General features: G+C 40.3%; 1 protein-coding gene across 1 annotated transcript in view; it reads left to right on the top strand.

Moving 5' to 3' along the window:
• Positions 1–20,264, top strand: part of NEK10 (NIMA related kinase 10) — a 250,358-nt gene that overhangs the window by 92,013 nt on the left and 138,081 nt on the right. Inside the window, exons 17-22 of the mRNA XM_070456150.1 lie at positions 5,702–5,804; positions 5,897–6,025; positions 6,529–6,666; positions 10,625–10,670; positions 13,491–13,612; positions 13,755–13,857. Coding sequence (XP_070312251.1) covers positions 5,702–5,804; positions 5,897–6,025; positions 6,529–6,666; positions 10,625–10,670; positions 13,491–13,612; positions 13,755–13,857 — 641 coding nt within the window. The remainder of the gene's footprint in view (positions 1–5,701; positions 5,805–5,896; positions 6,026–6,528; positions 6,667–10,624; positions 10,671–13,490; positions 13,613–13,754; positions 13,858–20,264) is intronic.

The following is a 20,264-nucleotide window of genomic DNA, read 5'->3' as shown; positions in this document are numbered from 1 at the left end:
CAGTCGAAAGCTTTGGCATAGTCCATAAAGCAGATGTTTTTTTCTGCAAACTCTCTTGCTTTTTGATGATCCAACGGGTGTTGGCAATTTGATCTCTGGTTCCTCTGCCTTTTCTAAAACCAGCTTGAACATCTGGAATTTCACAGTTCATGTACTGTTGAAGCCTGGCTTGGAGAATTTTGAGCTTTACTTTGCTAGCATGTGAGATGCGTGCAATTGTGTGATATTTGAACATTCTTTGGCATTGCCTTTCTTTGGGATTGGAATGAAAACTGACCTTTTCCAGTCCTGTGGCCACTGCTGAGTTTTCCAGATTTGCTGATGTAATTGAGTACAGCACTTTCACAGCATCATCTTTTAGGATTTGAAATATCTCAGCTGGAATTCCATCACCTCCACTAACTTTATTCATAGTGATGCTTCCTAAGGCCCACTTGACTTCACATTCCAGGATGTGTGACTCTGGGTGAGTGATCACACCATCATGGTTATCTGGGTCATGAAGATATTTTTTATATAGTTCTTCTGTGTATTTTTGCCACCTCTTCTTAATATCTTCTGCTTCTGTTAGGTCCATACCATTTCTGACCTTTATTGTGCCCACATTTGCATGAAATATTCCCTTGATATCTCTGATTTTCTTGAAGAGATCTCTAGTCTTCCTCATTCTATTGTTTTCCTCTATTTCTTTGCATTGATCACTGAGGAAGCCTTTCTTATCTCTCCTTGCTATTCTTTGGAACTCTGCATTCAGATGCTTATATCTTTCCTTTTCTCCTTTGCCTTTAGCTTTTCTTCTTTTCTCAGCTATATGTAAGGCCTCCTCAGACAACCATTGTGCCTTTTTGCATTTCTTTCTCTTGGAGATGGTCTTGATCACTACCTCCTGTACAATGTCATGAACTGCTGTCAATAATTCTTCAGGTACTCTGTCAGATCTAATCCCTTGAATCTATTTTTCACTTCTACTGTATAATTGTAAAGGATTTGATTAAGGTCATACCTGAATGGTCTAGTGCTTTTCCCTATTTTCTTCAATTTAAGTCTGAATTTGGCAATAAGGAGTTCATGATCTGAGCCACAGTCAGCTTCCGGTCTTGTTTTTGCTGACTGTATAGAGCTTCTCCACCTTTGGCTACAAAGAATATAATCAATCTGATTTTGGTATTGACCATTTGGTGATGTCCATGTGTAGAGTCTTGTCTTGTGTTGTTAGAAAAGGGTGTTTGATATGACCAGTGCATTCTCTTGGCAAAACTCTGTTAGACTTTGCCCTGCTTCATTTTTTATTCCAAGGCCAAACTTGCCTGTTACTCCAGGTATCTCTTGACTTCCTACATTTGCATTCCAGTCCCCTATGATGAAAAGGACATCCTTTTTGGCTGTTAGTTCTAGAAGGTCTTGTAGGTCTTCATAGATCCATTCAACTTCAACTTCTTCAGCATTACTGACTGGGTCATAGACTTGGGTTACTGTGATATTGATTGGTTTGCCTTGGAAATGAACAGAGATCATTCTGTTGTTTTTGAGATTACATCCAAGTACTGCATTTCAGACTCTCTTGTTGACTATGAGGGCTACTCCATTTCTTCTAAGGGATTCTTAGCCACAGTAGTAGATATAATGGTCATTTGAGTTAAATTTGCCCATTCCAGTCCATTTTAGCTCACTGATTCCTAAGATGTCAGTGTTCACTGTTGGCATCTCCTGTCTGACCACTTCCAGTTTACCTTGATTCATGGACCTAACATTCCAGGTCCCTGTGCAGTCTTGTTCTTTACAGTGTCAGACCTTGCTTCCATCACCAGTCACATCCACAGCTGGGTGTTGTTTCTGCTTTGGCTCCGTCTCTTCATTCTTTCTGGAGTTATTTCTCCACTCTTCTCCAGTAGCTTATTGGGTACCTACCTATCTGGGGAGTTCATTTTTCAGTTCCCTATCTTTTTGCCTTTTCATACTGTTCATGGGGTTCTCAAGGCAAGAATACTGAAGTGGTTTGCCATTCCCTTCTCCAGTGGCCCACATTTTGTCAGACCTCTCCACCATGACCCATCCGTCTTGGGTGACCCTACCTGGCGTGGCTCATAGTTTCATTGAGTTAGACAAGGCTGTGCTCCATGTGATCAGTTTGATTAGTTTGCTGTGATTGTGGTTTTCATTCTGTCTGCCCTCTGAAGGATAAGGATAAGAGGCTTATGGAAACTTCCTGATGGGAGAGACTGACTGTGGGGGAAACTGGGTCTTGTTCTGATGGGTGGGGCCATGCTCAGTAGATCTTTAGTCCAAAAATCTATTGATGGGTGGAGCTGTGTTCCCTCCCTCCCACCATTGTGTCGATGATGCCACCCAAACTTCTCATCCTCTGTCACTGCCTTCTCTTCCTGCCCTCAGTCTTTCCTAGTATCAGGGTCTTTTCCAGTGAGCTGTATCTTCACATCAAGTGATCAAAGTATTGGAGCTTCAGCTTTAGCACTAATAAATATTCAAGGTTTATTTCCTTTAAGATTGACTGGTTTGATGTCCTTGGTGTCCAAGGGACTCTCAAGAGTTTTCTCCAGTGCCACAATTCAAAAGCATCAATTCTTCAGTGCTCAGCATTCCTTATGGTCCAACTCTCACATCCTTGCATGACTACTGGAAAAACCATAGCTTTGATTATATAGACCTTTGTTGGCAAAGTGATGTCTCTGCTTTTTATTATGTTGACTAGGTTTGCCATAGCTTTCCTTCCAAGGAGCAAGCATCTTTTAATTTCATGACTGTGGTCACCATTATTCATTATTATTATTATATTATATATATTTATTCATTATAACCTTTTATTTCAGTGCTGTAAATCACCAGATGGTCAGTACCAAAAACAGATTATATTCTCTGCAGCACAAGATAGAGAAGCTCTATCTCTATCAGTCAGTAAAAACAAGACCTGGAAAAAAGAAAAAGACCTGGAGCTGACTGTGACTCAGATCATGAATCCATATTGTAAAATTCAGCCTTAACTTGAAGAAAGTAGGGAAAACTACAAGGTCATTCAGGTATGACCTAAATCGAATCCCTTATTATTACACAGTGGAGGTGATGAATAGATTCAAGGGACTAGATCTGGTAGACAGAGTACCTGAAAAACTGTGGATGGAGGTTTGTAAAATTGTACAGGAGGTGGTGACCAAAAGCATCCCAAAGAAAAAGAAGTGCAAGAAGGCAAAGTGACTGTCTGAGGAGGCTTCACAAATAGCCAAGGAAAGAAGAGGTGTGAAAGGTAAGGGAGAAAGAGAAAGATATACCCAGCTGAATGCAAAGTTCCAGAGAGTAGCAAGGAGAGATAAGAAGGGATTCTTAAAGAACAATGCGAAGAAATAGATGAAAACAATAGAATGGGTAAGACCAGAGATCTCTTCAAGAAAATGAGAGATATCAAGGGAACATTTCATGCACAGATGGGCATAATAAAGGACAGGAACAGTAAGGACCTAACAGAATCAGAAGAGATTAAGAGGAGGTGGCAAGAGTACACAGATGAATTATACAAGAAAGATCTTAACCATGATGGCATGGTCACTCACCTAGAGCAAGATATCCTGGGATGTAAAGTCAAGTGGGCCTTAGGAAGCATTACTATGAACAAAGCTAGTGTAGGTGATAGAATTCCAGCTGAGCTATTTCAAAGCCCAGCAGATGATGCTGTTAAACTATTGCACTCAATATATCAGCAAATTTGGAAAACTCAACAGTGGCCACAGGAGTGGAAAAGGTCGGTTTTCATTCTAATCCCAAAGAACAGCAATGCCAAAAAGTGTTCACATTACCAGACAGTTATACTCATTTCACATGCTAGGAAGGTTATTCTCAAAATCCTTCAAGCTAGGCTTTAGCAGTATGTGAACTGAGAGCTTCCACATATACAAACTGGGTTTTGAAGAGGCAGAGGAACTAGAGATCAATTTGCCAGCATTCATTGGATCATGGAAAAAGCAAGGGAGTCCCAGTAAAACATCTACTTCTACCTCATTGACTACATTAAAAGCTTTGACTCTGTGAATCACAGAAAAGTGTGGAAAACTGTTAAAGAGATGGGAATACCAGACCATCTTATCTGTCACCTGAGAAGCCTGTATGCAGGTCAAGAAGCAACAGTTAGAACTGAATATGGAACAATGGACTGGTTCAAAACTGAGAAAGGAGTATATCAGGGCTGTATATTGTCACCCTGCTTATTTAACTTATATACAGAGTACATCATGAGAAACACTGGGCTGGATGAATCACAAGCTGGAATCAAGATTGCTGAGAGAAATATCAGCAAGTTCAGATATGCAGAAGATATCTCTCTAATGGCAGAAAGTGAAGAACTAAAGAGCTTCTTGATGAAAGTAAAAGAGGAGAGTGAAAAAGCAGACTTAAAACCCAACATTTAAAAATCTAAGATTATGGTGTCTGGTCATATCACTTCATAGCAAATTGATGGGGAAAAAGTGGAAGCAGTGGCTGATTTTATTATCTTGGACTCCAAAATCACTGCGGATGGTGACTGCAGGCACAAAATTAAAAGATGCTTTCTCCTTGGAAGGAAAGTTATGACAGACCTAGATAGCATGTTAAAAAGCAGAGATATTACTTTGCTAACAAAGGCCCATCTAGTCAAGGCTATGATTTTTCCAGTAGTTGTGGATGTGAGAGTTGGATCATTAAAGAAGGCTGAGTGCTGAAGAATTGATGGTTTCAAATTGTGATGCTGGAGTCGACTCTTGAGAGTCCCTTGGACTGCAAGGAGATCATACCAGCCGATCTTAAAGGAAATCAACCCTGAATATTCATTGAAAGATTGATGCTGAAGCTGAAGCTCCAATACTTTGACCACCAGTGCAAAGAGGTGACTCACTGGAAAAGACTCTGATGCTGGGAAAGATGGAAAGAAAAAGGAGAAGGGGGCAGCAGAGGAGATATTTTGATAGCATCACCGACTCAATGGACATGAATTTAAGCAAACTCTGGAAGATAGTGGAGGACAGCAGAGCCTGCTATGCTGCAGTCCATGGGGTTGCAAAGAATCAGACAGGACTCAGCGGCTAAACAACAACAACAACAAATCATCCATATTGGTGGACTTAGAAGATTTTAATAAACCGAAACCCTTGAAACCACTAGCTTGGAAATGATGCATAAATATCTTCATTTTTATTCATCTGTATTTTAGCTTTGTTTTCATAAAACATTCAAAAGTTAGGTTACCATTTCCCTCCTCGGGTTAATATGAGGACTGACTCAAACGGCATTTGTGAAAGTGCTCTGTGCTCAGTAGACATCCGGTAAGCATCCATTCCTACTATATTTGATACCATACCCCCAAATGCCTTACAGATAAAATTTCTGTAAAAGCTGTATCATATCTATTTGTTTTATTGTGGCAAAAAGCACATAGCATAGATGTACCCTCTTACATTGTTAACTGTGCAGTCTAGTGCTCCTAACTGTAAGCTAGGGTTGTGCAGCAGATCTCTGAAACTTCCCTTTCCAGTTACTTTCCTTACCCCCTGAGACATGTGTCTCTAGTTTATTTTTGTGGGATAAGTTGGAAAGCATTATTGCCCCCATTTGTTGGCCAGTATATTTAATGTAATTGACCTACGAGGGCACAAAAGGGAAGAAACAGGCCGACTTTCCAACGCCTACATGAAGTATGTGTGTGCATTTTTCTCTGTAGACTTTTCCCCACCGACCTGTTTGAGACCTTCATTGATATAGGACATTATGTTCGTGATATCAGTGCTTACGAAGAATTAGTATCAAAGTTGAATTTATTAGTGGTAAGTCTTGACTTTTAACTAATTTGGCAGGCTGCCATGCAGTTAGGATGTGTTTATCATAGTGACCTGTTTCCTTTTCATTTTTTGGTTAGGAGGATGATCTGAAGCAAATTGCTGAAAATGTTGAAAGCATTAATCAGAATAAAGCTCCTTCAAAATATATAGGCAACTATGCGATTTTGGATCATCTCGGCAGTGGAGCTTTTGGCTGTGTTTACAAGGTGACCTGGCCCTCAAACAATGTTTCTGATGTTCCCAAACAAGTTGCATGTCTCCCTGCACACCCACACACATGTGAATTGGAGTGCTTGTTGGTGAGCAGGTCGAAATAAAAAGTAGAATGATTTGTTTTTGTCCAACAGATGGCCACACTGATATCTCACTCTCAGCTCTGGAAACTGGCCACTGATCTTTGAAGACAAAAAGTGTCATTGATCTCTCATGCAAATAGTCAAAATGACTTGTCCTAATGCATGACACCTTCTCCAAATTCACACCGTTGTTTCTGTACTTACCCAGTAAAAGCCTGCTAAAAATGACAACCTGATCCAGGAGATATTGATAACAATTTTTTTGAGCTGAGCTTAGTGTAAATTCAAATTGAATTTTTAAAGTTATATAACTAATTGAGATGACTTGGCTTAATCAATGTGACCTTTTTAATCTGTAGTAATCACTGTCTTCCTCTCTACTATTCTCTCTCTCTCTGTCTCATTTATCTTAGGTTAGGAAGCGCAGTGGTCAAAATCTTTTAGCAATGAAAGAGGTCAACTTACATAACCCAGCATTTGGAAAAGATAAAAAAGACCGAGACAGCAGCGTAAGGAATATTGTTTCTGAATTAACCATAATTAAAGAACAGGTAATGGTTTTGCTTACAAAGATGTTTTCCTTAAATAAATGTCATCCAAAAAGTAGAGTTCATGTGCTGTTCCTGTCCACACTGTGTAGGAACTAGTTCTGTTTAAAATAATTGGCACTGAGGTGACATCAACTAGGAGAACTAAGGCTTGACATTGAACCACAGACAATATATGGGATTATAGCTACATCAGGGCCAGGAATTCAGAACAATTGAGTTCACAGCCCAGAGTGCATAATATATGAGAAAGCGTATCTGCTTCCTTCTTACTATGTTGAAGTATATTTGGTTACTTCATTATGTGCATAAGAGTATGACTAAGACTTCCCAGATTTTTGTCAAATGGAACCAAGTTGTCGACATTCCTCAAATATGGGTTATTTAATCTAAACTGTGGATTTTCAAGTTGGGTTATTATCTATTGGCTTGAGCAGAATATTTGAACATAGTGTTAACAACTCAATTAAGTATCATGAAGGTGTGTTCAGGAGAAAGAACAAGCATGTCAGAGAGAAATGGGATTTCTTGTTTTCATCAGTGAACACACTGGCTTCTTTTTCAGCTTTCTTTGTTTATATGTTCATTGTGAATGCTGTTTGTTTGTGACTCCAGGGGAGACCTATCTCCATGACTGTTTGTTGTTGTTCAGTCCCTGTCCTTCACTATCTCTCCTGGAGTTTGCTCAAATTCATGTCCATTGAGGCAGTGATGCTATCTAAACGTCTCATCCTCCATAGCCCCCTTCTCCTCCCACCCTCAATCTTTCCCAGCATCAGGGTCTTTTCCAATGAGTAAACTCTTTGCATCAGGTGGCCAAAGTGTTGGAGCTTCAGCTTCAGTATCAGTCCTTCCAATGAATACTCAGAGTTGATTTCCTTTAGGATTGACTGGTTTGATCTTGAATCCAAATCTGAATACAGTCTGGCCAGTAAGCTAGGTCAAGAACATGGCTCTTTTGCTTCCCTAGTCACATGTGACTTGAACTTGAAATCCGCTGGCCACTTGGTCGTTGATGAGGTAAACTAGTGGTTTTAGAATATCTTCTAAAAAGAGAAGTTGTAAGGGTGGGGCCATAGGAGGCCTCTGCTTGAACTTCGAGAGAGCTCAAGGCTGTAGGACTGTGATGTCACCATGGGCTTAAACTAAGGAGAGGACAGCAAACTGAGGTCAAAAAGGAGGCAGTGATGGCAGGCAGGAGTCGGAGAAGTGGGACTAGAATGGGAGAGTGTATTTGTTAATGTTAATACTGAGTTGCAGTAACAAAGATGGCCCAAAGTATTGATACATGGGCTTGAAGGCGAGGCCTCTCCGTGTGGGGGCTTCATCTTCCTGCCAGTCCAGGGGCATTGCTCTGCTCCACGCGGTCATGCAGGGACCTGCTCCTCCTCTCCCATTGCAGCCACCAAGGTGATGCACCCTGTATTTCGGGTTCAGACAGTGAGCTCCCCTCATTCTCCACTGGGGAGAGCTGAGTGATAAGCTCCCTCAGGGCTGCAGGACAGGCTGAGAGACATGACCTGTGGTGGGAAGTGCATCCTGCTACCACCTGATGGGATGGAGCAGCGTAAGGGCAGGTTTCGGTGGACAGCCAGAGGACTCTCCTGTGAAATGGCAAGAAGAAAGGCTAGAGAGAGATACAAGACATCTACGATGTACCAGTGACTGTTCTGAGATGAAACAAACTCCAGTTTACTTAGAAACTCAAATTGTAAATAAACAACCACAAGAACTTAGTATTCTTTTGGAAAATTATCCCTTATTAAAAAAGTAGAATTTCCATGTTACATTCAAGTCTGCAATGTAGGAGACTTGGGTTCAATCCCTGGGTTGGGAGGATCCCTTGGAGAAGGAAGTGGCAACCCACTCCAGTATTCTTGCCTGGAGAATCCCATGGACAGAGGAGCCTGGTGGGCTATAGTTCATGGGGTCACAAGAATCATACTTGACTTAGCGACTAAACCACCACCCATTCTAAGGTAAACTATGCCAAAGAGAAATTTTACTGGACGCTTTTAGGAGTGCATGTGTGCTCAGCCATGTCTGACTGTTTGGGACCCTATGGATTGTAGCCTGCCAGGCTTCTCTGTCCGTGGGATTCTCCAGGCAAGAATACTGGAGTGGGTTGCCATGCCCACCTCCAGGGACCCCTTTTGTTGAGGTATAAATGATATGACAGCAAATTAGTTTCAGGTGAGCAATATGATGGTTCAATATTTGTATATATTATGATGTGATCACCACACCAAGTTCATTTACATCCACCACATGTAGCTACATGTTGCCTTTATGATAAGAACTTTTCCCTCCAAACCTATTTATTTTTCATTGGAGGGAAATTGCTTCACAATATTGTGTTGGCCCCTGCCATATGTCAGCTTGAGTCAGCCATAGGTATACATGTGTTTCCTCCCTCTTTAACCTCCCTCCCACTTCCTACCCTTCCACTTGTCTAAGTTGTTGAAGTGTTAGTTGCTCAGTCATGCCCGACTCTTTGAGACCCCATGGACTGCAGCCCACCAGCCTCCTCTGTCCATGGGATTTTCCAGGCAAGAATACTGGAGTGGGTAGCCATTTCCTTCTCCAGGGGATCTTCCCGACCCAGGGATCAAACCCGGGTCTCCTGCACTGCAGGCAGATTCTTTATCTACTGAGCTATGAGGGCAGAGCCCCAGTTTGAGTTTCCTGAGTCATACAGCAAATTCCCACCAGTTTCCAACTTGAATCTAGGAAGACGGTACTGATGAACCTATTTACAGGACAACAGTGGACACGTGGACATAGAGAACAGACTTAATGGACACAGGCAGTGGGGAGGACACGGTGGGGGTGGGACAAATGGAGAGTGTAATGCAATAAGAACTTTTAAACCACAAGGAAAACTTTATTCAGGACCACTGCAATAGAAGTCAAACTATTGCAAGAAAGGAGAGAGATTGAACTCAGCTCTCAACAGAAGAGGCATGACTGGGGACTTACAACTTAAAGTCAGGGCTGGGGGTGTCAAAGAATGGAAAATTGGCTAGTTATCAGGTTGGGGGAAGAAAAACTTGATTAGATCGCAAAGATAGGGGGTAAGGAACTTGACTGGATATCAAGAGTGTGAGATTCCCACTAAACTAACTGAGCAGGATTCTCGCCAAAACCAAGCAGGCCAAGGAGAGGAGGCCTAGTCCAGAGGAGCACCTAGAGGAGCCTGCCCTAAGTTTGTTCAAGGAGGGAGACATGGGAAATTATTACTATAATTTTAATGGGATTAATAGCTCATGTTATTTTGATGTGAAAATATTAGTCGCTCAGTCATGTCAGCCCTTTGCAGCCCCATGGACTGTAGCCCGCCAGGCTTCTCTGTCCATGGGATTCTCCAGACAAGAATACTGGAGTGGGTTGTCATTCCCATCTCCAGGAAATCTTTCCAACCCAGGGATTGAACCCGGGTCTCCTGCATTGTGGGTGGATTCTTTACCATTAGTTTCACACTAATTTTGGAGAGCATAGAAAGACATGAGTCATGAAAATAGACACAGTTTATATAAACATTTAAGTGGCAGGGAGAGGTTAAGAGCATAGGTATATGTGTTCAAAGTTAATTATTTCATTTCAGTTTTCTCCTCTATGCAATCTGTTTGTGGTATTGGAGCAGGGTGTGTTAAATGAATTCTTAAGATAGCTTCCAGTTCTATAATCCTCCATTTTAGTTAAATTAAGTGAGAAAGCACAACTAGTTTTTATTGCTATTTTATAAGGCTATATAGGAGATTGCTGTTTTCAGAATAGTTTTGTAAGCAGCAAATAAAAAAGAATCATGAAAAATCAGATGATATTTTGAAATGCTTTGTTGTATATATAAATGTAAACAGGATAATTTCTTTGTTGTTTTCAAATATGAAGTCCAACTAAATTGTGAATACAAGTTTATATTTTGAAGTAGGTGTAATGTTTGTTATTTATTTTCTTATAGCTTTATCATCCAAATGTTGTACGCTATTATAAAACATTTCTGGAAAGTAAGTATGAGTTTTTGTGATATTTCTAATAAAGTATCTATGTTACTTACATATTTTTTAAAGAATGTTACAAAAGAAGCTTAATCAACTCTTTTCTTTACCTTTTTTGGTTATATGTATGATAATTGATATTTTTCATCACTTTCTTGGGCAGTGAAACACTGATAGTCAAAGATCAAAAGATACTTATAAAATAATTAGATCTCTCAATATAAGACTTCATAAAGATGGTAACAATAACCTTATATGCAAAAAAAAAAGAGACTCAGATGTATAGAACAGACTTGTGGACTCTGTGAGAGAAGGCGAGGGCGGGATGTTTCAAGAGAACAGCATCGAAACATGTATATCTAGGGTGAAACAGATCACCAGCCCAGGTTGGATGCATGAGACAAGTGCTCAGGCCTGGTGCACTGGGAAGACCCAGAGGGATGGGGTGGAGAGGGAGGTGGGAGGGGGGACCGGGATGGGGAATACATGTAAATCCATGGCTAATTCATTTCAATGTATGACAAAAACCACTGCAATGTTGTAAAGTAATTAGCCTCCAACAAATAAAAATAAATGGAAGAAAAAAAAAAAAAGACTTCATGAACAAACCAAAATAATAATTATTGCTATTTTCATATACAAAAAGCCCTTAGTAGGATCAGGAGAAAATAAAACTAAAGGGTGGTGGCTTCTTTAAGAAAAAATAAAAAAGTTTTTTTAAAAATTAAATCAGATAATTTTTTTCTTTTTTAAAATTATTTTTAAATTCATTTATTTATTTATTTTACTTTACAATATTGTAGTGGTTTTTGCCGTACGTTAACATGAATCCACCATGTGTGTACATGTGTTCCCCATCCTGAAAGCGCCCCCCCCCGCCCCACCTCCCTCCCCATCCCATCCCTCTGGGCCATCCCAGTGCACCAGCCCCGAGCACCTTGCATCATGCATTGAACCTGGACTGGTGATTCGTCTCACATATGATAATCTACATGTTTCAATGCCGTTTTCCCATATCATCCCGCACTTCTAAATCAGATGATTTTTTCCACCGTCTTCCCCTCAAACAAATTGGGCTAGGTTTTTGAGGTTTCTTTCTCTTGAAGTTCAGGTAATTGCCACAAGGTGGCGATGGAACCCTGACTCTGCATCATCTTTAGGATGATGGAATACAGAATCAAACGTTGAGATAAAATCGAACTCAGACTTGTTTTGAAAAACAATAGAACTTTTGACTGAAGCAATATACATTTTAATAGACCTGATGTGCTTCGCTTGTGAAATTTCGCAGTAAGTCTCCACATGGAGGGGCTTCCTTGCTGCCTCTCTATCAGTGCTTGCGCTCAGGTCCTCAGTTGTGTCTGACTCTTTGCCATCCCGTGGACTATAGCCCTCCAGGCTCCTCTGTTCATGGGATTCCCCCAGCAAGAAAACCGGAATGCCGTTTCTTCCTCCAAGGGATCTTCCCTACCCAGGGATCGAACCCGTGTCTCTTATGTTTCCTGCATTAGCCGGCAGATTCTTTACCGCTAGCTCCACCTGGGAAGCCCCTATCAGTGTAGTGCTGTACAAACCTGGCAGTGTTACGAGCTTTCCCACCCTCTGGTTGACTCAGAGGAACTCAGTGGTGAAATCTTCAGCAAATCCAGCTCCCTTGGCCATTTGTTCTTGATATTAGAATAATTTCCCATAATTTAGCACACATCCCATCATAAAGAGGTCTAGATTGGCTTATGACTTATGCTGAAGTGATACCACTCATCTTAATTTGAAAACAAAATAACGTGATTTCTTCAGAAAAGAATTGAAAGTGATTTTACAAATACATAAAATATGTTGAAATGGATTAGGAAATAATGATAAAAGGAAATAGAAGGTGAGAAAATTTAAAATAAAGCTAAAGTTAGTAGTTGTTTAGTCACTCAGTTGTGTCTGACTCTTTGTGACCCCGCGGACAGGCTCCTCTGTCCATGGGATTTCCCAGGTAAGAATATGAAGTGGTTGCCATTTCCTACTCCTGGGGATCTTCCTGACCCAGGGATTGAACCTGTGTCTCCTGCATTGGCAGACAAATTCTTTACCGCTGAGCTACCTGGGAAGCCCATACATATTTTACATACATCCAAAACATTACAGAAGATACATATCACATACTGTTGTTAATAGTTTCATATTAGTTTCGGAGGAGAAAGTAGAATTTACTTCTGTTTCTTAACATCCAAAGAAAAGAGGCAAAGCCAGTCAGTCATGAGATTCCTGGGACCCATCAGCTGCAATCTGGAGAAGGCCAGCTTTCTCAGTCCTTGTCAGGAGCTGAGATTTTCCATTATGGGTGGTGTATCCAATGTGCTTTTTTCTAAACCATGATGTGATTTCACTGTAAAACACTGTAAGGTAAATGTATGAGACTGAAGAACAATACATTGAAAACATTTTTCTGGATGTCTAGTTTGATTTAAGTGTAAATTTTAGAGCACTGAGTGGAGAGATGGGTTTACCTGTTCTTCAGGGAATTCTCTGTGATGGGAGCGTTTGCTTCTCTTTGGTGATTCTCAGCCCTTCCACGTCCTGGTGTACACAGAAAATGATAACATTTGCCAGCGCAAACTTATGCTAGGGGATTGCCTGTAGTTGAAAGAGATCCATCCAGTGGCCCCCAAGGCCCCCTGGCCTCTGATCCTTCCAGCTGAGTGAAACCGCATTCCTAACTCTTCTGTGATGTGTGTGCCCTGAACACCCATTGGGAAGTTTGGATTCTAATTCGTAAGTTCTTTCAAAATGTCTATATTGAGTTTAATTTTCTATTACCTTTTCTTTTTTTATATATAGATGATAGGCTGTATATAGTTATGGAACTTATAGAAGGGGCCCCTCTTGGAGAGCATTTCAGTTCTTTGAAGGAAAAACGACATCATTTTGCTGAAGAGAGACTATGGAAAATATTTATACAGGTATCGTTCATCGTCATTAACTTTTCCTATGAAACAGTAAAGGTCTCAGCTGATTCCCCAGAGGTGTGTGTGGTGGGTGTGAGTGGCTGTCTGTCCGTATATATCAAGGAAATAGCCTTTGTTTGTTGTTTGCTGTTTGCAGCTGTGCCTGGCTCTTCGGTACCTGCACAAGGAGAAGAGGATCATCCATAGAGACCTGACGCCAAACAACATCATGCTGGGGGACAAGGACAGAGTGACTGTCAGTAAGTATAAAACCGGAAAGCTTCAGCTGAGAGTCTCTGAATAGTATTCTAGGGCAGAGTTGTTGGACAGAACTTCCCACATTGATAGGTGCGTTATCCATCTGTGTTGTCCAGTCCAGCAGCCACTGGCCACGTGTGGCTGTTGGGCACTTGAAATGTCACAGTAGTGACTGGGGGTATGAATTTTAAATTCTACTAACTTTTAGTTAATTTAAATATCCCTATGTGGACTAGTGCATACTATAGTGGACAGTAACTAGTGAAGTTCTTGATGTTCTTGAAGTTCTCAGTATGAGAGAATAAAATACTCTTAGAATGCTGGAGACTTTAATTCCTAAATCAATGGTTTCTAGGGTTTTTTCTTTCTGTAGAACACTTCTTCATCAACAAGGGCTTTTATGACTACCACATGAACACACTGTTGTACTGTTTTGATATAGTCTGTGACATGGATGACCAATATACATATCAAGGACTGTAAAAAATCTAGCCATTTGTACATTTCAACATGTTTACTTTATATCACAGTATCTTCAAATGTAGCAGGTTATCTGAATGTTATATAAATTTTTGCAGTGAGAAAGTTAGTTTTTTTCCCCATAGTTGTATATTTCTCAATTATAAAATGAGCTTTTAAGCTTAGAACGATATATTAGCCTTCCCCTGTCCTCTTCACTCATGAACACTAGCTACTCTAGTGGTTCGCCCGCTACAAGTAGGGAGAAATAACTAAATCAGTGTTCTGCAAGTATTTGTGATAGTGACCTTCCATTAGTAAATTCTTTTGATAACACACTGCCAATATATGTATTGTTGTTGTTGTTGTTGTTCAGTAACTGTCATGTCTGACTTTTGCGACCCCATGGACTGTAGCACATCAGGTTCCTCTGTCCTCCACTATCTCCCAGAGGTTACTCAAATTCATGTCCATTGAGTCGGTGATGGTATTAATATATGACCATCACTAGTAATTTCCCTCCACTCTTCCCCAGTAGTGTATTGTATACCCTCTGACCTGGGGGGTCTCATCTTCCAGCATCATATCTTTTTGCCTTTTCATACTTTCCATCCAGAGTGTGTTGCCATTTCCTTCTCCAGTGGACAGCATTTTGTTTGTCCACACTCTTCAATGTGACCCATCCATCTTGGTGACTCCTAGCCTTCTAACTTCATTCAGTTATGCCAGCACCTTTGCCATGACAAGGCTGTGATCCGTGAAGGGGCAATATATGTATGCTTATTTATAAATGCTATACAGGTATCACTGTATAATTATTCTATAGTACATGAAGTCAACAGAAATAACATGCAGAGGGGTGCATTAAAATTTAAGATAGAGATTTTGATATTTCCGCCCCCCCCACCGCCTAGTGGATTGCCTTAGGCACCCAACGTAGGAGATCCTCTCCTAAATTTTACTGATGTGAAAGACATTTGTGCATGCCTGCATGCACGTGTGCTAAGTTGCTTCAGTTGTGTCCAACTCTTTGCAACCTTTGGATTGAGCCTGCCAAGCTCCTCTGTCCATGGGATTCTCCAGGTAAGAACACTGGAGTGGGTTGCCATGCCCTCCTTCAGGGGATTTTCCTGACCCAGGAATTGAACCTGTGTCTCCTACATTGGCAGGAGGGTTCTAAACCTGAAAGAGATTTGACAATGTTTTAAAGCCGAGTCTCTTAGTTTGGGAAGAATCTGATTCCTCCTGAAGGCAACTTCAAATGTAGGCTTTTACCATAACCACATCCTCAGTAACAATGATTAGATTCACTGTCCAGATTTTTTTTTTGATAGAGCATGCTATATTAGTTTAAAAAAATACCCAAACAGAAGCTCTATCAAAATCTTCAGTGCAAAGTTACTTGGTAATATTTCAAGACAATGCTTTGTGATATATGTGATGAGGACAAATAATTGTGACTCTGTCTTGGATACACATTTAATCATTAGAAGTTAATTAGAATTTTGTTTATCATAACCTTTTTTACTTTTTTTTTATGAATTGTACTTGTGTTTCCTTAAGAATTTTTTTTAGATCTTCCTTGGTGACTCAGACAGTAAGATATCTGCCTACGATGTGGGACACCCAGGTTCAATCCCTGGGTTGGGAAGATCTCCTGGAGAAGGAAATGGCAACCCGCTCCAGTATTCTTGCCTGGAAAATCCCATGGATGGAGGAGCCTGGTAGGCTACAGTCCATGGGGTTGCAAAGAGTTGCATATGACTGAGCCACTTCACTTCTTCTTTAAGAATTTTTACTATTTAAAGTTTGTATGCTTGTAGATATTTTAATTTATAAATTAATAAGGATTATTATAAATTGTGTGTTTGAATTTCATCACAAATAGTATGTATATGTTTTAAATACTATTAAACAGATGTTTAATGGTTTAATAGATCTATTTAATTTTCCTAAAGGTGATTTTTCAGACCATATTTTCTGAGTCTAGCTGACGCTATGTCCCATTTTCTTATATTTAAATACATTGAGGTTCATCTTTTATTGTAGTAGTCTGATTTATTTTCTGTCTAAACTTATTTCAAGTAATTCTTATATTTACATTCTTTAACCAGTACCACACATCAAAATGGTTTACAAAATAAGATAGTGCTAAAAATCTTATAAAGAAAAACCTATCCCTTTGCAACCCTCAGTTCCAGTTCCTTAAAACAAGCACTTTTCATTCTTTTTTGGCTCTATTTTCTGGTATTTGGGTTTCCGTTGGCTTCCCTCGTGGCTCAGTCAATAATCTGCCTGCAGTGTGGGAGACCTGGGTTGGATCCCTGGGTTGGGAAGATTCCCTGGAGGGAGGGTGTGGCAACCCATTCCAGTATTCTTGGACTTCCTGGTGGCTCAGACAGTAAGAAATCCACCTGTAATATGGGAGATGTGGGTTTGATTCCTGGGTCAGGAAGATCCCCTGGAGAAGAAGACGGCTACTCACTCCAGTATTCTTGCCTGGAAAAGCCTATGGACAGAGGAACCTGGTGGGCTACAGTCCATGGGGTACAAAGAGTCAGACATGACTGAGTGACTGTCACTGTGATAGTTGAGGATTCAATTTTCTTGTTTTCTCTTTCCCCACCTGCCATCCTGCAATATATTTATAGCACAGTGTTAAAGTGAAAGTTGCTCAGTCGTGTCTGACCCTTTGTGACGCTATAGACTGTAGCTCACCAGGCTCCTCTGTCCATGGAATTCTCTAAGCAAGAATACTGGAGAGGGTTGCCATTCCCTTCTCCAATTTATGGAACAACTGGGGGTTAAATCAGTATTCAGTATTTACATTATTACTACTGTGTAACTATTGTTCAATGTTGATTACTTCTCCTTCCTTATAGGCCTTTTGTTTTTCTTAGAGTTAATAATTGCCTTCTTTTTTTAAAAAAATTTTTCCTAGTTTTCTGTGTACTTTTATTTCTTCTTCCCAGATCTTCTAAAAGGAATATAAAAGTCCTCTATGTCTATTTTCCACATGGTCAGATGAGACAGTTACTCTTTTTTTTTTTTTTTTTTCTTGGATACTCATTTTCTGTAGTTGTCTGTTGTAAGATAGACTGAGTTTGACTTTAGGTTTGTTATACAGCTATTGTCCTGGAACTTTCATGCTCTTCTTCTTTTTTTTTTTAATTTGGCTACACTGTACAGCTTGTGAGATCTGTTCCCTGATCAGGGATTGAATCTGGGCCACTGCAGTGAAAGCACTGAGCCCTAATCACTAGACCACCAGGGAACTCCCTCTTCCTTTTCTGGTTGGAACCTCTATTTCCTACATCCTCTGGATTTCTCTTTCTTTTATAACTCCTCTATTTTGCCAAAGTGTATCTTTTAGTACTTTACTAAGAAAGAGTGCTTTGGAAATTACCATTTTTATTTTTTTTAAATTTCTAATTGAAAACTTTTGGAAATAAAAGTGGCATATACATTCTTTTAGTGTTAGGTGAACAACATAATGATTTGATATTTGTATACATTATAAAATGATCATCACAGTAAGCCAAATTAATATCCATCATGTTACATAGTTAATTTTTTTTCTTGTGTTGAGAACCTTTTAAGATCTACTCTCTTAGCAACTTTCAAATATGCAATACAGTATTATTAACTATAGTCACCATGCTGTATATGACATCCCCAGGACTTATTTATGTTAGAACTGGAAGTTTGTATTTTGACCCCCTTCACCCACTTCTCCCACTCCCTATCCTCTGCCTTTGGCAGCCACTGGTCTGTTCTCTGTATCTATGAGCTTGATTTGTTTTTGTTTTTACAGTCCACATGTGAGATGATGCAGTATGTCTTTCTCTGTCTGACTTATTTCACGTAGTATAATGCCCTCAAGGTTCATCCATGTTATTGAAAATGGCAAGATTTCAGTCTTTTTTTATGACTGAACTGTGTGTGTATGTGTGTATGTATGTGTGTGTATATATATGAATGAAGTGTATGTATATACTTACGAGGGCTTCCCAGGTGGTGCTAGTGGTAAAGAACCCATTTGCCAATGCAGGAAACATGAAAGACTTGGGTTTGATCCCTGGGTCAGGGAGATCCCCTGGAGGAGGGCATGGCAACCTGCTTCAGTATTCTTGCCTGGGGAATCCCGTGGACAGGGGAGCCTAGTGGGTTACATTCCACAGGATCGTAAAGAGACACAACTGAAGCGACTGAGCATGCACATGCATGTACTTATGAATAAATATATGTATACTTGGATACACATACACACACATACACTAGGTTGATCACCAATCTAGTGTTGGGGGAAATATCAATAACCTCAGACATGCAGATGACACCACCCTTATGGCAGAAAGTGAAGAAGAACTAAAGAGCCTCTTGATGAAAGTGAAAGAGGAGAGTGAAAAAGTTGGCCTAAAGCTCAACATTCAGAAAACTAAGATCATGGCATCTGGTCCCATCACCTCATGGCAAATAGGTGGGGAAACAGTGGAAACAGTGGCTGACTTTATTTTTGGGGGCTCCAAAATCATGGCAGATGGTGATTGAAGCCATGATATTAAAAGATGCTTACTCCTTGGAAGGAAAGTTATGACCAATCTAGACAGCATATTAAAAAGCAGAGACATTAGTTTGTCAGCAAAGGTCCATCTAGTCAAGGCTATGGTTTTTCCAGTGGTTATGTATGGGTGTGAGAGTTGGACTATAAAGAAAGCTGAGTGTAGAAAAATTAATGCTTTTGAACTGTGGTGTTGGAGAAGACTCTTGAGAGTCCCTTGGACTGCAAGGAGATCCAACCAGTCCATCCTAAAGGAGATCAGTCCTGGGTGTTCATTGGAGGGACTGAAGTTGAAGCTGAAACTCCAATACTTTGGCCACCTGATATGAAGAGCTGACTCATTTGAAAAGACCCTGATGCTGGGAAAGATTGAGGAAAGGATGAGAAGGGGATGACAGAGGATGAGATGGTTGGATGGTATCACCAACTCAATGGACATGAGTTTGGGTAAACTCCGGGAGTTGGTGATGGAGGCCTGGCGTGCTGTGGTTCATGGGGTTACAAAGAGTCGGACACGACTGAGTGACTGAACTGAACTGAACTGAACTGAGTCATCCCAGGCCATAAAATGATTGACAAGAATCTTGAAGAAAGGCAGATTTCCATACAAATATATAGCCTTTCATTAACATAGATTAGGAGAACAAGGTATGAGTAAAACATACTGGTTTGTCAAGTTGGTTCTGAGCCTTTAGGAGGAACCGACTTGAAGACAGAATCTAGGGTAAATACATAGACATTAACATAGCTTAAGACAAACATTTCCATAAGAAAAATGCATTGTTTAGCTCAAGGTTTGAGAAAAGTTCAGATGGAACCAGGTGTCATGGCAACACAGAATTTTAAGAGCAACCTCTTTTTAAATTTGTATAGAGAAGGGGAAAAAATATAACGTTTGCTTCCTCCTGCCACTTAAGAGAGAGATAAAAATAATATCTGACACTTGCAGCTTATTTCCTCCATTTGGAGACCCCTGTCCTTCCTGCCTGTTACCCTCTCAGAAGTCTTTATGAAAAACCAGATTATGTACTGGCTTTTATGCCTGGTAGGAGTTTGGTCTTTATTCTTTGTACCTATCAGAGGCCTTTGAGGAATTTTAACCTCTAAGTAGTGATACTGGTTTAGGTTTTTCAAAGATTGTAGCACTGGTTGGAGAATTATGTTTTGGAGGGTAGTTATGGATGTGGGGAACTATAGAAAGTATAGTTCAGTAGAGTTCAGGAGAGTTCATGGTGGCCTGAACTAGGTGATAGTGGTTGTATTAATTATCCATTGTTGTGTAACCAGTTACCACAAAACTTAGTGGCTTAAGACAACACACATTTATTTTCTCACCATTTCAAGGGTCAGGAATCCAGCAGCATCCTTGCTGAATGGTTCTGGCTCAGG

Source organism: Odocoileus virginianus, chromosome 26 (assembly GCF_023699985.2).
Source record: "Odocoileus virginianus isolate 20LAN1187 ecotype Illinois chromosome 26, Ovbor_1.2, whole genome shotgun sequence".
NCBI classification, from domain to species: Eukaryota; Metazoa; Chordata; class Mammalia; order Artiodactyla; family Cervidae; genus Odocoileus; species Odocoileus virginianus.
Note: the sequence above shows the minus strand (reverse complement) of the source record. Positions and strands in the feature narration are given on the sequence as shown.